The sequence below is a fragment of the Bombus affinis genome, chromosome 8 (genome assembly GCF_024516045.1).
Source record: "Bombus affinis isolate iyBomAffi1 chromosome 8, iyBomAffi1.2, whole genome shotgun sequence".
Classification (NCBI taxonomy): domain Eukaryota; kingdom Metazoa; phylum Arthropoda; class Insecta; order Hymenoptera; family Apidae; genus Bombus; species Bombus affinis.
In genome coordinates this window covers 11739512-11756225 of record NC_066351.1, presented here as the reverse complement: position 1 = coordinate 11756225, position 16714 = coordinate 11739512, and the positions used below count along the sequence as shown (strand labels likewise).

Sequence of the window (16714 nt, the reverse complement as noted above, 5' to 3'; positions counted from 1 at the left end):
AAAAGATCAAATCGTTATGTTGTATTAATTAAATTTTTGTAAAAAAGCAAATAAATATTTAATATTTAATGTATGATAAAGTATTATGAGCTGCTGTATTGCGTTTACTTTAAGGAAACGAGATACAAGCGTATGGCTTAAAAAATCAAATTGTTATGTTCTTTTTTAATTCTTTATTTTTTAAAATTTTGGTAACATTCGTGCATCAGTCAGTTGACATTTTTATAAATACTATATATGTACTTCGTAAAAGTGACAGGAGTTTCGTGCTATGCAATAGAACCGGTCGTGCAAGGTGCACTTTGTTGATAATAATTCGATGCTTTCGCGAATGAGTATCATTGCGTGCCATGAAGCGTATGAAAGCGAATTTAAACATAAACCCTTAAGTACCTTTGGCATCCTGTTCATTGTATGGTATTCTTGTACATTGTTGTAGCTTTTTTTTAAAAATGATTCCCTCTTATTATTATTATTTCTTTCGTTTTGTAATAATGCAAACACCCGCTAACGGTTGAACAAGAGTGTATGCGCGCGCACGTGTGTGTGTGTGTATATTTGTCGAGGCCAATAAAAAAATAATGGTCATATATCGCACATTGGTAAGGAGCATTGCTAACTGTTGGAGAAGACAGGCAGATAGAAAAAACGAACCATTCGATGAAAATTATCGTACATTGGACAAAAGTGGCGATGGTCGCTCGGGGCGCGAATGAAAGTTACAAAAGAAGTTTATCGTCGAATCGTTGCGGTAACTTGTTTCCATTTAAAAGACAAAGGAAGAAAAGTATTAAAAAAATATACGTATGTACATATTTGTGGATAAAAAAATTTCTCTCCGAGTCAGCAACGTTAGTGGATTGGGTATCGTTCTTTCAAATCATACGAGTCGTGCATTTGTTTCCATCGGGACAGCTACAGGTACCTTGCAGGCTTCTCTTTTTTTCTCGCGGTATTAGCAATTCCAACTAGTCCAGTTTTTACCGTGGTTCGATACATAAGGAGTTTTCGTCGTTGGCTCGAATTTTACAATTCTGCCACGTAACCTTCGATAACGATTCCCGGTGCAATTTCTTCGGTGACACTTTCCGAGACCACGTTGCTTCGACCCCCGGTACCCGTCCGATCTTCTCCCCAGGCTCCTTCCTTCGCATATTTTTCAGACATTCTGACCATTTCATTGGGACTCCATTCGGGAGAATCTCTGCGACTACCTCCGCTTCTGTATACAACGTGTGACTCGTTTTCGCGATTCCCACGATATCCTGAACCTGGCAGTGGTGACGGAGAATGAGAGTAGCTGTCGTAAACGGGTGTACGCTTCATCGACGCTCGATGATGGCTCGTTTTTCTCAACATCGCCTGTTCGAACAAACGTCGACGATTAGATGGAACACTTACGTACGCGTCTGTGTAATTTTTTTCCTTGTCTCACCTGAAAGTTGAACGGTGGTTCGTCGCTGTCTTCGTTACCGTCAGTGTTACTTTTACGACCGATCATCTGTAGTTCCTGAATCGGATTGATACTGAAACGAAAACGAAAAGAAATTTTTCTCAAGATCGTCTGATAACAATAGTTCGGCTTATCTTAGCGTGAACGAACCGATTGGCATTGCCGCTACTCCTGTTAGTTTTATCCTCGTATTCCCAATCGTGGCTACCGGTATCTACGTTGCTTTTACTTCGAATATCCGAGCTATAATTGTCGACGCTGCGCGTCAAGGGTGGTTGCGATTGATTGAACGGAACAGGTGGAGGCGGTGCGTGTTTTCTAGAGCGTATCGATCCGGTACTATCGTAATTCTGAAAAGGGAGATGGCCAGGAAATGTGACAGCGGCAAATATAATAAGTCGGTAACGAAACTTACTGAGCGAGGATTATGAGCGTTAGCAGAAGGTACAGGACTACGATTGCTCGAATGATGTTGAAATCCAGAGTTACCCATTCTGTTCTGGGACGACTCTTCGGGTGGACATCGGACCGAGATATTCGGGTCTCTGGAAAACGGAGTGTCGATCAGACTCTGTCCCTCGGTGCCCGAATGCGCCACTCGCTGTGGCGAGTTCGTTGTTTGAACCTCGACGTCTGAAAAATGCAGAGCAATCCGATGGGGAGTGAGTTCTCTCCGAGAAAAAGAGTCGTCACTCGCCTCAGGTAATCGAGATCTTTTTCGTGTTCTTTTGTACTCTTTTTTTGACGCCCAACACGAATCTTTTAAACGTAATAATCTTGCGTGACAATTGATCGCTATCGACGATTCGAAATTAGTTACTAATTATGCGATTAATTGGCTGAATTGATCGTAATTACGACTGAAAGAGAAAGGGAATTTGATGAAAACACGCTGAGTCGGCCGAGCTACATACACAGAGTGACACGGAATCGGAATCGTTATCGTTTGTTTGAATTTAAGGAGTAGATTACTATTCGGGAAAAGCGTATTCGGCGCACCCTGTATATGTACTCGACGAACTCGGATCGGGCAAAAGAAAGAAGAATGATATTTGAAATGTACGAAAAAGATATGAAAAAGAGTTTCGTTTTCGCGTTGATAAAAGTGTAGAAGCGAGTATCGGTATCGATGCATCTCGACTGAGCGAAACAAAATGTGATAGGCACCTCTGGTACGACTCTTCCTGTTGGCCCACGGCATTGTTTGTCTCCGTAATGGCGCGTCCCAGGCTTCGTGCTCATCGTCAGACGCCGATGACGACGCGGATCTGCGAGAACGTATTTCTCAGTTGACGCCACAAGTCTCCGAAGAGTTCTTAAACGACTCTTACCTCGAGATAGAGACGGCACAACGGAGAACGAAAAATAATGACAAAACAGCGTGCGTACATAAAGTGCAACGCGGAACACGTGGGACAAAAACAAGTAAGAAACATGAAAAACGTGTTAACACATTTCAACTCTTGCCTTTTGCGTAAATTTCCTGGCGATTGGTTCTTAATAAAACGCGAACAAAACGTAGAAAATTATGCGTCAGCTACATACGATGCGATTAATGGTGAATGACATCTAATGGTGAGGGTCGACATACAATATCGGTAGGAGAAGAGCGTAAAATCGACTCACCCAACACCTCTCATTCCTCTCGTCATATCGGGAAAAGGTAACTCTTGATGAAAGTTGAAAGGTAACTTGTGCACTTGGGGTGGTTTCAACTGGCCTAAATACGCGGACGTGGAAACGTTTGTATCTACTCGATCTATGGATATTTGTTCATTCGTCGTCGTGAGAGATGCTACTATCGCTTGATTGAACAGATGCACCTGTTTGTGAAAAAAATTTCCGATGAAACCACTCGGAAAGCTATCTATCCTGTTCACACACTGGAAATGGAAATCACTCACTTGTTGCGAGAACTGCACGAGGTCTTGATAGCGGGCTGCACGGTAACGTAGGAGGACTTGGAACACGCTCTTCGACCTCCACTTGCTGCTGTAGAATTTCATCATGTCCATCGTTTCCGGATCCATCTTCCCCTTCCCCAGAAGAGGCGCTGTCTCCTTCCTCACTACATGCCCCCTGTATGCTATTTTTCATATAAGAAATCGCTTGATCATACAATTCTCGAGAAACGTCGTGAGCGAATTAATCGAATACACGAATGAAAATAGCAACTATTAGGCTCGTCAAAAATCAAATCTCTTTTGTCGCTCGCTTCTTTTTCTTCACCCGCTCCCTACCTTTTTGAATCATCAACGCTGCCTGATCTTCCGACATGTCCACCGATTCGTCCTTGTTTATAGACGCTTTCTTCACTGAAAAAATACTCGTTAAATTTCTCGACAGGGATGGAAGAAGTACGGGCCTCTCGAAAAGCGAAAAACGCGGCGGAATGGAGAATCGGCTCGCACTCGATCTTGCTTCTCCTGACAAACAGTTTACCTACCAACTTCTTTCTTTACGCTCTTCGTGATCTTCGACGCCATGCTTTTGCGTGCCAAAAAGGCCCTCATCATGCACTGAACTTTTACTATCTTCTTCACCTGAGTCTCGTACAATCTCGAAAGGTATTCTTCGTTGTAATACTTCAGAAACACTTTAGTTTTCCCAATTATCCAGCCTTCCATTTTTAATCTGATCAGTAGCAATCGACAGTTGTCTTTGGTAATTTCGACATTCTCGTCGAAATCGAAAGCCAGGAATTGGTACCTAAGACCGAAGGATTATTTTTATGTGACAAAAGTGATGTGGATACTCGAGGAGGTTACCTTCGAAGAAATTCTGGGAAAGATATTCTATGTGGGTAACCACGTTGCCTGGCTCTGGCAGTGTCAAGGACAGCCAACGCTCTGATCTGTTGTCTGACAACGTCTCGATAAAAACCACGAGGCGCCCCTTCGAGATCGGATCTTATGCACCTGATGAAATGGATACCACTACTTCCGCCACCTGCCGAAAGGTTCTTAAGGATTTCGAGGCTGGTGGATTTAAAGGTAGCCGCGCACGTTCTCAATTTCCGTGTCTGGGAGTATTGCCCTCGGGATGCGGTGTTATACCTCTGTTTATAAAATAATAATCGCGAGGTGATCACAATTTTTACATTTCGATTCTTTCCATTTCTTCGGTAGACCGTCGATTATAGCGTATCACTTTCTTTTACTCTTCCGCTTTTCGTTTTACATTTCTCTACATTTATTTTATTTTTACGAAATATCAGACATTGAAATTATATTAAGCAATCTCACCCTTGGTTTCGATGTTTCCTGCATGAGCGCGCCCCATTTGCCTTTGCTCGTCTTCTTTTCCGCAATTTTCGGATGGTCAACGACAACGGTCAAATTCCCAGCTTTCGTCAGTTTGTTCGTGAACATTTCTTTCACAGTTTCGATAGACGATTGCCTGAACGTTTCGATTATTTCCGGAGGAAGAAAATCGCGATTCTTCTCGGCAATCTCGCTAGCGTCGTAAAGCAATTTCCCCGTGTAATGAGCGACCGTAAATTCGTGAGAGCTCACCGCTTTTATATAAATATTGTCCGATCGTTGCTGGACTTTGTTTATGATATATTGATAATCGAGCATATTTTTCGATGCATTATCGATTATACTGAATAAACCTCTGTCTCTGCTCATTAATTGATCTATCGCGTCTTTGTTGTCGTAAAAGTGCAAACGTTGCATCGGTATATCTTCTTCTTCTTGTTCTTGCTATGGACCAAGATCGTTACAAGAATCTTATCCGCCTCGAAATTCGAGTAGAATTTTTCACGAAACCTTACCATTTCCCAAGCGAATATCCTTTGGTTGTAATAACATTGCATTTGTTCGTTCATGGTGTTTACCACTAGCTGCTCGAGTCGGTTGGTTGCGAAGCACTCGAATCCAAACATGTCCATTATGTTAATCGCATATTTGTCACCGCTGAAAGGTACGCATATATTTTAGATAATTCCATCTTGTTAATTAATTTCGTTTTGAAACTCACAATAAAGCACGAGTAACCGTAAACTTGAAATTGATAGTATTCGTTATCCAATCGACCAATCGCTGATAGATCGTATTGGCCAATACGTCCCTCGCTTCTTTCGCTTCCTCGCAACTGTGCCTTCTACGTACGGCATTTCCCTTTACGATCACGCAATAATTAAGCAACGCCCAATTAAATTTCTTTTCGTCTAGGTTAAGAAGTTGGGCGACTAAAATACGAAAATTCATTTAGACATAAACTTTTGCGGATAAAATATTGATATTTTATACCTCTGTTGGCCGCATCGTTGTTGTCCATATCAGCTTCCCCGTTGTTACCTTCGACGAAACGAATTTCTCCCAGATTTAAAATCGCTGCTAATATCCTCCAGATGGTTTCGCAATACTCTTCCATTTCTAAGATTGTCAGATTTTCCTTGAGTTCTTCGAACTTGGCCACGTTCCCGCGTGGATCGTTTCGAACTTTGAACGATCGTTTCCTCTCTGTTCCCTTCTCGCTTATTCTGAGGTATCGCATCCTTCTTCCCGGTGGTAGATGATACTGTTTCAACTTGCTTATGGCGTCGAGGCCGTCGTAAAAGTAGTACAGCACGTGAAAATTCGATTGATTCCTGTCGAGAAGATATATCTCGCGACTACCGTGACCAATCGATAAACGTACGATTAGATCTACCGCTAAAGTTGCAACGCAATCTCGAAATCTAACATACGAGTAAATTGCTAGTTTTAGTTGCACAGAATCCAGTAATGGAACAACATAATGCGCGCTAGCGTAAATAGCAGATCACGATATTAACCTGTCGCGGGTAGAAACTCGCCACTTCTCTAACTGATATAACCAAAATATAGCGCCGGAGGCTTTCCCAGAACTTCCGTATGTTGTCTCCAGTTCCAGCACGCACCTGGTCGAATTAGGATTTAGAGGCGTGGCAGCGTTGCTGAAAGCGTGAATCACTTTAATAGCTCGCATTAATCTCGCCCCGATGTCTTGCAAGCTCTGGAATCAAACGTACGACGATCAGGTCGAAAAACAGCTTGTTCGGTTTACGTGATTCAGCCGATAATCGCTTACTTTTCCTAGATACATGAGATGTCGAACAAGGTGCATCAGGTTGGTCGTTTTTCCCGAATTGCTCTCGCCGGCTAGTAAAATATGTTGAGCCTCTTCGTTGTGCAGCACGTCTTGATAGGCGCTGTCGGCTACAGAGTATATGTGAGGCGCGTTATCCGATCGCGACTTGAATTGGTATTTTGTGTGATACTGGAATCAAGGGAAGAGTCGATAATTAGTGCGATTTCGTTTGACGGGTTAGATCGATGCACGATTCTTACATCGGACCCGTAAATATCCTGTTGCTCGTTCGGATTTAAAATCAAAAGGATATCGCCAATAAAGCTGTGGTAGTAACCTTGCCGCAATCTCTCGTGTAGTTCGTCCAAAATCGTATCTTCCGTGAGCGTCTCGAGAGCGGCTAGATCTTCCATGAACATAGGTTCTAGAGGGTCTGTTTGATGAGTCTGGAGGAGAGATAAAAGAAAAGTATATCTAGCGACAATACCGCGTCACGTTTGCTCGAAACGTTACCTTCAGGAAACCCTTTCGAACTATTACTTCCGGTCTTCTCACGTGTTTGCCTTTCGCACAGACGTCCGTCATTAATATCTTGATCTCTTTCGCTAGCTAGAAACATCGTTCTCGTTATCACCTTCTCTACTCGGACCGTTTCAAGAAAATCTTTTTACCACCTTACCAGAAAATCGTTCGCGGATGAATCCGCTAAAAAAGGATGTTCGGCTATTTCCGCCATAAACGGTCTGTTCTCAGGATTTTTCTCGAGACATCTGCAACGACATTGGAATGAATCGCACGTCAATGACGTAAAAGCGTAATATTCGTGCGGTATTTGGAGAACGTACTCGGCGATAAAGTCGTTAAAATTTTGCGACCAGTTGGACGGTCTGTATAAATTTGGCGGCGGATTTCGAACTATTTGGAACAACGCTCTAGTGGGATGCATATCTTGAAACGGTGGCTTTCCGTCAGCCAACTCGATCGCTGTAATTCCGACCGCCCAAACATCGGCTCTGCTACCATATCCTTCGGAGCTGTTGCCTTTACTCATGGCCACCTCCGGTGCCATCCAACTCGGTGATCCTATACACGTATATCTCTTTCCCATTTCACCTTGGAACATCTTCGATAGCCCAAAATCGACCAACTTCACTTCTCCTTCTCTGGTCAGTAAAATATTACTGCCGCGAATATCACGGTGCATCACGTTGTGCTCGTTGAGATAAACCATCGCCTGAGAAGCAGGGTGACTCTTTAAGATTTGAAAGAGGACGAGTCGACGAAGCGCGATCGAATATCTCTGGTTTGGACTTCCTTCTTCTTTCGATACTCCGCAGCGCGATTTCGTCGGCAGAGTAGACATCGGTACCTCCTCGACCTTCGCGGGCATTTATTTCGCGTGTAATTTGCCGGCATTAAACGTCAACGTGGCCTGATTTACCGCACGAGCGACCGTGGACGAATCGCTACTGGGTCCATGGAACACGTACCAACTCGAACAAGAAGGCGACGTCCGAAGAGAAGAAGAAGGGGTTGCGTGCACTTTACGAGAAAGGATGGTAAGACGAGCAAAGAGAGACAAAGAAAGAGAAGAACGAAGCACGTAGGAAATCCCGCACGTGTGCGCTATAGGTTGAAAAACGCTTCTGTAAATATGGTCGCTGCAAGCGGAAAACGCATCGATGTCCGATAATTTCATTCGATCGGAAATCAATCGGGTCGAAGACGATACACGGTAAAGAGGTAAAATATCTTCTGTCGTGTAACGTACGAGAAATTAGAGACGATCGAACGCGTAACACGGCGAACTGACAACTCCGCGACGGTAATGCGCATTGAATGCTTAGCCTTTCATGCTACTTGACAGTTTCATCGACCCTATCTTTTCTTGGCAGCGTGTATGAAAAGTTGATTGGTCGATGGGTCCGTAAGCGTAGCACAAATACATAGAGAAATAGCATCCAAGGTAGGAAGTATTCGCGCGCGAATTCGTTGAGGTTTGAGGAATCAGGTTCATGAAGTTCTCACGGCGAAGATAATTAGCAGAACCCATCGATTTTACGCGGTACCGATGTTTTTGCAGGGATACCGAGCCGCGAACCATGTCACGAGCACGTCTCGGGTATACCGAACGGAAAGGAAACGACGCACGATTCGAAACGGAAACGCGCGTTTTACCCTCGGCGCCGATCAAGTTGCAGCGTTTGACGCGTAAATGACACCTGTTCATTCCGGTGTCCAGCATTTTTTTTTCTTCTAAATGTTTCCTTGGTGTTCTTTCGGTTTCCGTAGTTGTTTCGCGGACCGCGACGCTCGCAGAGGATACCGAGTCGGAGAAACGTCTCGTACGATATTAAGGTAAATTATATTCCAGGAGGAAAGAGAACGGAATTATGGAACATTATCCCATTGTGACCGAGCGAATCCTTTCCCTAGTAAAATTATAGACCTCGAGGCGGGAAACGTTCGCAATTCGCCCGTGTCGCGATTCTTGGTTATTCCTTGGTTGATCCTTTTCGTTCTTACGTTTCTACCGCGAGTGTAAGGTCCTATGCATCCTTAGCCGCGCGCGAGATCTCCAACTCTGTCCTTGACTATAACGCGCGCGCGCGAGCCTTCTCCTGGGACAGAGAAACGCGAGTACCGGCGTCAGAGGAGAATGGGACGGAAGTCTTTGCGCTCTTGATCTCCGCTGGATGCAACCGGAGAGATCGCTGTGCGAACAGCGCGGAGAAGGGCGAACGAGCGGGCAGCCTTTCATTTGCGAGCAGGTTAATTAGCGAGCTATCTCGCCTGTCTTATTTGTAATTTATACGCCGTAGAATGCGGTCCATTGACGCGCGTCTTTCGCGATCTTTCTCGTGCTCCCTGGTTTTGCGCGTACGTAAAAGCGAATACGTACTCGGTGAATGCCGTCGCGAGTTACCCCGTCGCGCGAGACCAGCTCCTTTCGTCGACGCCACGCAAGACATTCGGATCGCGTTACGGAACCAACTACCTCATTCTCTCTTCCTTTGTCCGCTTTCCGACGTCATTTTTATTCTTTCTTCTCCTTCTCCTTCTCCTCTTCGTTTCCTTTACCTTCTTCCATTCGACTTGAATAACCTCAAAAATGATTCTTCTACTTGCAACGTCTATGCCTGTCTGGTTGCAATGACACTGGGTATACTCGAAATATGCCAAAGGTAACCTGCTTTGGTTATCCTGTTCTCTGTTGCTTTCGGTTTCGTACGCATTACAAAAATGCTGTTCGTTCCAAATTAAAGCGAAAAGTCCGTAGGGAGTATCGCGAAATAATATCTAATACGAAGAAATTGCAGTATTTCCAGCGCTTCGTCAAGCTTCATTTCGCTCTATCAGCTTTGCGAAATTTACCTGAATCACCTCCTTCAAGATAAAGCCTATGTGTTCTTCGCGCATTTTCTTGTCCATAGCTAGAAGACCGTGCACGAGATCCATCACAGTGCCACCCTCGCAGAGCTACAAATCGTACAAAGAATATTAAACAGACAATAGAAGGTAAAACTCGCGGGCTATAGGAGGATGATGTTTGCGTATATTAAGATACGTAAGAGAGAGCCACTCTGATGTGCCGATTCTTAAAATTATATCGTAATCACGGCTTAAGAAAGCAATCTTCGATTTGAGTCGCCACTTCGTACGTCGCGTTGATAGCTTGGCTTTAGCCGCGAAATTGAGGAAGCAATTTAAATCGAGTATTCGAGGAGAAGCTTAATTTTCCTAGTGATTTCACGTAATTGCCTGCGATCTCGATATCTAAGATTCGACGTTAACGGTTCTTGTTTCTATTTCTAACGCGAGACCAGCGCAGTTTCATCAGGGATCTGAAATCAAGAATTTTATTCGTATTCTGGCAAATTCGTCATCGTTCGGTTTCGTGTCTGTGAATCTGGATGGGGAAGCTCTTAGTCGTACAGTACGAGCTTTAAGCGGACTGAACAAGCACGCGATGCACACGGTCGATGCATTCTTTCGGGCGAAAGCGCATCGAGCGCTGCACGAAAACTTGGTCTACTGGCAACCGTAAAACCTGCCCGTGATACGATATGAAATACCATCGGCGATAAATCTTAGCTACATTGTCGTTGCGTGTCGTTCCTCTTTTCCAGCTTGTTCCTTGCCTGCCGCTCTCCCGGTCTGGTCTTGCCTTCGCGAACGTTTACCGGGCTTTTTACCGGGATCGATTGACTTGCAAAACCGTCGTTATTTTCTTTGTTACCCGTGTCAAGCCACCTATTGTACACCTGTTTCTTTACCCGTGTTCTCCATCTTCGCCCGTACACTATCTCGTGACTGTATAATCCTCGATAACGAGCAACTTATCGTTCTATCGTGAAATTCGTTTTCAAATAGAAACACATTGGTAAATTTTAAATTATAAAACGTAGCGACATCGTGTCGAGGCTGGTGCGTCAGAGGAAGAAAAACGGAAGAACGTCATTGATATTTAGAGAGCAGCAGAAAGGTTGAACGTGCACGCGTATACGTTAAATCGAATATCGACGTTTTGCTTGAGATAAGTAATAATATTTCGGGCGCACCGAGGAGGTCCACCCGTAAATTAGGGCCGCGACGTGCCAGGGCTCACCTGCGTACACGAACGAGTTTAATGATTGTTTAATGGCCGCGCGTGTCGTAAATTATCCGTGTATTCGACCGTCTCAAATGCTTGAAATTGCCTCCGGGTCCTGGCATGGGTACGTACAGCAACTCTTCCATCGCCGTTGCCATCCGTTTTTTTTCTTTATTTCTTTCCTTCTTTCTCCTCACCCACCCCTTCGGCCTCGTCCACCCGAACCCCACCCTCGCTCCTCTCATGCCGTGTCTGTTCGCGGTCTCCAAACTTTTCTTTTTTTCTCCGAAGAATTACGATGTTAGAGGAGTGGCGTTACGGGGTATATCTTGGGATCGATGTTCAAACGCGATATAAACGTTTCAGGCAAATAACACTTACGTCGTATGCGATAATGCCGTAACTTCGAGACGAACCCTCGGGCAAACCTTACCTCCATGACGAACCATATTTGATCGTACTCCGTCTTCTTGCCAGATCTTCTGCGATAAATCCCATAAAAGTCTGGCAGATTAGGATGAGACGCAAAGTCACGAAGAATCTTGTATTCCTCGATGATCAAGGATTGTGACTCAGGAGTGAGTTTCTGCACCTTCACGGCGACTCTCTTGTTTCCTGTAAGAATACAAGGCGTGTCGAAGAAAACGTATCGTGAAACTGACAGTTGTAAAAACCAATTGTCGAAACTGTACCGGCTTGTTGATCGATCGCTTCGTAAACATCGCCGCACACGCCAGAACCTATGCACTCTCTGAGCAGATAACGTTTTCCGGGATCCTGTATGCTATCGAAACGCTGCAGGGTGTTTCTTCCTCGATCGTCGAGATCGTCTTCGTGCTCACCTCTGCCACCCCCTCGTCTGTGCTGTTCCCTGCCACCTCTCCTCTCGTATCCGTACTCGCTCATTTTCGGTCGTTTCTCGTCGCTGTCTGAAACATCGGGAAAACAAAACGATTGCTCGTTCGATATTCTGTTAAACGCGAGATGAAAACAGAAGGAGAAAAAGTAGTGGCTTTGAGCGGTGGAACGAACGATTGCGCGATCGAAACGTATCAAGAAGAATCGGAAATGATTCTATCGTGGATGGCAAACAAGAGGAAAAAGAACGGAAGAAATAAAATTTAAACGGTTCCGATCGAGTTGCATAGAGGAAAAACCTCTGCTCGGTGCATTCCATGGAAACCGCACGACAAAAAGTTCATTAATTTTGTTCTCGTTTCCAGGATAGAGTGCTCGCGTCGATGCAGCGGCATAGGAAGAGATCGTCGCGTACCTCTTCACACTCACGGGAAAGCGGGACCGGTGCCTCTTTCTATCTGTTCGAACGACGAGATGGTCGAGAATGACTCTTCGAAGAGAACGCTCTACGGATTTTTTACGAGAGGCCAGGTTCGGCCGGTCGAGGGTTTCATGGCGCATCGGCACAAAGGTGAGTGCTAATTATATTCTTTCTCGAGTGCCGCGTGAACGAGTGGTAATCGCTAATTAGTAGCTTGCTTCCTGAATGCTTCTACGAGGGAAGGCTAAAGCTGCGTCAGGAATTCGAAAGATATCGCGTTCGGTTCTGGATCGGAAATCATCGCGGTTCTCCTCCATCTCCTGTCTACCGTGTAACGCCGAATATAGAACATTCTCTTTTCGAGTTCTGAATATCTTGCGATAACCAACGAGCCGTGTTACAGTTGTACCGATTCGTCGTTCGCCGGGTAATCGCGATGTAGTCGGGGCCAGCCAGTATACGGTAGAACTTGCGGGTTTTCTGTGGCTTTCACTCTTCCAGCTATGATCATAGATCGTACGACGACGTTTCACAATTTTTCAGACACCGTCGATACTTTGACATCGTTGATTCGCGATAACGCGATAACGCGGTAACGCGGTAGAATTTTTTTTATACGAAAAGCCGAATTAATTGTCAAACGTCAATTACGTCTTCTTTTTCGCCGTCCGGACCTCATCTGGTACTTGTAGGGCTGCGGAAACTGCTGTACGGCAATGCACATCCCATTTATCGGATCCTACGGATTGCGTAAGGGTTACGGTTGGCTCGCTTAGTTGCCTTACCAAAGACACGATCGATGCGGTTCTACTTTGGTCGACTCTATGGACCTTTGCTTTTCTCTATGTATAGCCATTATTGCGTGTGGGCAGTTGATAAGCTTCGTTGGCACGAAACTGCCAGCGGGAATCTCTTCGTTATTGGATCATTAGTCTAAGTTACGTAATCCCCTCGTCGAATTCATTAGCGGAGCTGCCAAGGTAATAAGTCGCGTTTGGCGACAGTTTGCCTCTGGTGAATGCAGGTTACTCGTTCTGTACTAATGCGTTTAAGTTTCCGCGATTCGTTCGGTCGGAGGCGTGGGCTTTCTCTCGGTCTGATCGGCGATGACGATTCCGCGAAATCGCGTGAATCTCGAGACGTTGATCCGCGAGAAAACGCGAAGGAAAAGCGAAAATGGAAGAGAAGAGTGAGAAAATAGGAGAGGAGAGGGGAGAGAGAGAGAGGTGTGGGATGGTATGGGAGGGGGGAGTGAGTAACGAGAGGATTCGCGTCGTTAGCCAATTCATTTATTCCCGGTGGGTCGGCGCTCGTCCAGCATAATCCGTCGATTTGTCGGCGCGGCGTGTCTCGTGTAATGCTGCTTCTTGCCGCTTCTTGCCGCTTGTAATCGAAGAGGGAAAGGGAAAGGGAAAGGGAGAAAGGGTAAGGGAGAGAAAGAAGATGAGAGAGGTATGGAGCGAGAGGGCGACGCGTCACTGACTATATGTGAACGAACGGACGTAAGAAACTCGGGTTGATCCACGATGTCCACACGATGGTTCTGTTCTGTTCTGCTCGTATGCGATACGACGCTGCTCCTTCGCTTCCTCTCAGTTTTCTCAGTGGTCTCTCGCGAACGAGCGCCGCGCACCTTCGCTCCTTCCCCTTCTGCTTCTTCCTTTTCCTCGTTGTTGGTCGTCGAGCGGTGCAGGTTTATCGGTACGACAGGGCGTTAAATTATTGATGCCCGACTGCGCGTCGCGAGAAGACGAACGAGAAGAAAGGAAGAAGGGTAGCGAGGTAAGGACGGGTCCTGTGATTTCAGAAAAAGCTTTCCGTGCCACTCGGTCCATCGGTTCTTTCTCTTCGTCTTCGTTCTCGCGCTGGTCCGCGAGTCACGTCCTCTCTCTTTTCTTCTTCCGAGGCGAACCTGTGCAGGGCTCGCGCTCTTTAAAAGGGAACGAGCGTGGGGGCGACGAAACGATCGTTGTGGGAAAGTTTCGCGGACCTACACGATCCTCCGGTCGAATCGAAAATCGGTCATTCTCGATCGACGACCATCTCCTTCGCCCGTCATCTCCGTCTTCTCGGTCACCTCGGTCACTTTCGTTATCTTCGTCGCTTCTATCGTCGTCCGACCTATTTCTTCTATTCCCGCGCTCATCTTCCTTCGCTGCCGATAAGACTAAGCGAAGCGAAACGAAAGTTGGGCGGGTTCGAAGTTTCGAACGCAAACTCCCCGAAAAGAACCGTGTGGGAAAGTCGATATCCGTTGGCCGAGGAAGGTCTCCTGCTATAGCGCCGGAATGTTAGCACCGCGAATCCCTGGGAAGAAGCAGCAACGCCAGTAGTGGCGGTGGAAGAAGAAGAAGAAGAGGAAGAAAAAGAGGCGTAGAAGCCGAAAACGATCGGCAGCCGACCGGTTCGGACCGGTTGAAAAGGGTTCGACACTCCTTTCGCCGGAAAGTACGGTAAACTGGTGACAAGTGGCTTGTTCTCTCACTTTTCTGTTTCTCCGCAGAATCATCGTACCTTTAAACACGACGCGTCTCACCTCGTTAATCGGAAAAACTAGTAAACGCAAATCGTCGTTCTCTTGATTCGGCGATCGATTCCCGTTTCGTCGGCTATCACGCCGCCTCTCGTTCTTTGCGGAAAAACTGGTGTACCGACGTCGTCGCGTATCGGTACGCGCGACGATATCGAAGCTCGCCGATCGACGAGGCAGACGGATCGTCGAGGTACGCGGATCTCGGTGGCAGACGAGACGCGGTGTTTTCCCCATGAGGCACGAGGCTTCCGCTTCTTGCACTCCGTTCTCTCCTTGTTTCCCTCTGCTTCCCTCTGCTTCCCTCTGCTTCCCTCTCTTTCTCTCCGCTACCTTTTACAGATTCTCGAAGATCGATCCTTTCGGCAGATAACGCGTTCTCCTCTTTGGGATTCCGAGGCGGAGGTGTCGCTATTCTCGCGATCGAGCCAGGCTCGAAAAATCGCTCGTTCGTTGCCGGTCGTACGTTATTTCCGTCAGGGGGTTAATCGATACCGAGAATCTCGCCGCTGTTCTTCTTCCTCGAAGCTCATGCAACATTTAACTTTCCGCTATATTCTCCTCGAGCTCGCGGCTCGCGCTTACGATTCCCTCGTCTCTTTCTTTCGATCTTGTCTTACCACAATGTACCTCTTGTCCTTTCTTTTTTTCATCTTCCTTCTCGTTCTCGTTAGAAATACCGATACGTCGGTCCAACTACCGCGTGTCCGTCTTCGTCATTCTTGCTCGACCGAAGTTGGTTCGAAACGACACCTGCTTGGATTTACCTCCACGGTAGCTGCACCGCTACGAGACGAACGTTCTCCACGGGGCTCGCAGCTCAGCTACCTTCCGTCTTCTCCCGTTCTCTTTGTATTTACGGATTTCTCTCTTTTTCTCGTGGCAAAACATCCTGAAACACATGTTCCGGCACCTTCGAGACGCGCACCGTGGAACGTAAAGCACATCGCATATACACCTTCTTTCCTTTTTCCACTACTCCTCCTCTTCTTCCTCTTCTTCTTCTTCTTCCTCCTCTTCTTCCTCCTCCTTCTCGTAGACCCGCTTCTTTCAGTCTTTCCTCTTTTCCTCCCTTCCTCTCCTTTTCACCAACTCTTTGTCTCTCTCTATTCCGACCTTCGAGCGAAACTTGTTAATTGCGGTATTATTCGCGATCCGAAAACGATAACGGTGTCTCGGCAGCGAAGTTCGCGATCTCGAGGTCGTTGGCGATAATACGGCTCCTTCTGAGTTCGATCGGGCTCGAAATAAGTGCACGTAATTGGAATATATCGTAAAATTTCACTCGTTCGTCGAACGATCGCTTTCGAATCGAGATCAAATTGATCCACGAAGCGTGGAAAAAATCGTCGCGTAATTAAACTAACAAGCGGGAATTTTTTGGCGACCGATCGAAAGGGCGAATCCGACGAGAACGAGATCACTGGCTGGCTGTTTACACGGTTTATTCGATCGGACGAATTTTCTCGACGGCTCGTCGCTGATTCTTTTCATCGGATTTCGGAGAGTCGACGCGCTAGAGAGGAGTTTGCCTGTGTAAAGATCTAGCAACGGACGAAACGAAGGGTTTTCACGGAAGGTGCAAAACACTTACTCGTAAGGGACAAGTAACAGGGGAGGGATGCTCTTAGCGTTGGCTCGCGATGAAACTCACCTCTAATTAAAACGTCTGGCAGGTTGTGCAGGCCCTGCGGCGTCCACCCTCGCAATGTTCGCAATGCTCGTATGCCGGAGTAAGAGCCGAGCTCTACGACGCTCGTGCAGGGTGGTAGTCACGATTGCGTCGAGGGGGTGCTGCTG

At 46.3% G+C, this 16714-nt stretch overlaps 1 protein-coding gene across 6 annotated transcripts; it reads right to left on the bottom strand.

The window, feature by feature from the left end:
- Window positions 1–150: 150 nt before the first annotated feature.
- LOC126919156 (neither inactivation nor afterpotential protein C) lies at window positions 151–16693 on the bottom strand. 6 transcript variants are annotated; one of them, XM_050727881.1, is made up of 24 exons: window positions 16569–16693; window positions 11798–12034; window positions 11539–11720; window positions 9887–9991; window positions 7357–7745; window positions 7191–7281; window positions 7025–7120; window positions 6772–6957; window positions 6512–6700; window positions 6237–6436; window positions 5710–6050; window positions 5438–5648; window positions 5232–5373; window positions 4699–5160; window positions 4222–4511; window positions 3900–4162; window positions 3694–3768; window positions 3358–3539; window positions 3080–3276; window positions 2621–2721; window positions 1869–2086; window positions 1604–1803; window positions 1436–1526; window positions 151–1362 (listed from the first exon to the last, which is right to left on the bottom strand). In XM_050727881.1, the coding sequence occupies exons 2-24, from the start codon at window positions 12009–12011 to the stop codon at window positions 1027–1029; spliced, it is 4761 nt and encodes a 1586-aa protein (XP_050583838.1). In that variant the 5' UTR covers window positions 12012–12034; window positions 16569–16693; the 3' UTR covers window positions 151–1026. The 6 variants fall into 6 exon arrangements, 4 of the variants coding, with proteins under 4 accessions (XP_050583838.1, XP_050583841.1, XP_050583839.1 ...); XM_050727884.1 differs by lacking the exon at window positions 2621–2721 and having other exon boundaries at window positions 1869–1998; XM_050727882.1 differs by lacking the exon at window positions 3694–3768.
- Between the last annotated feature and the right edge of the window lie 21 nt (window positions 16694–16714).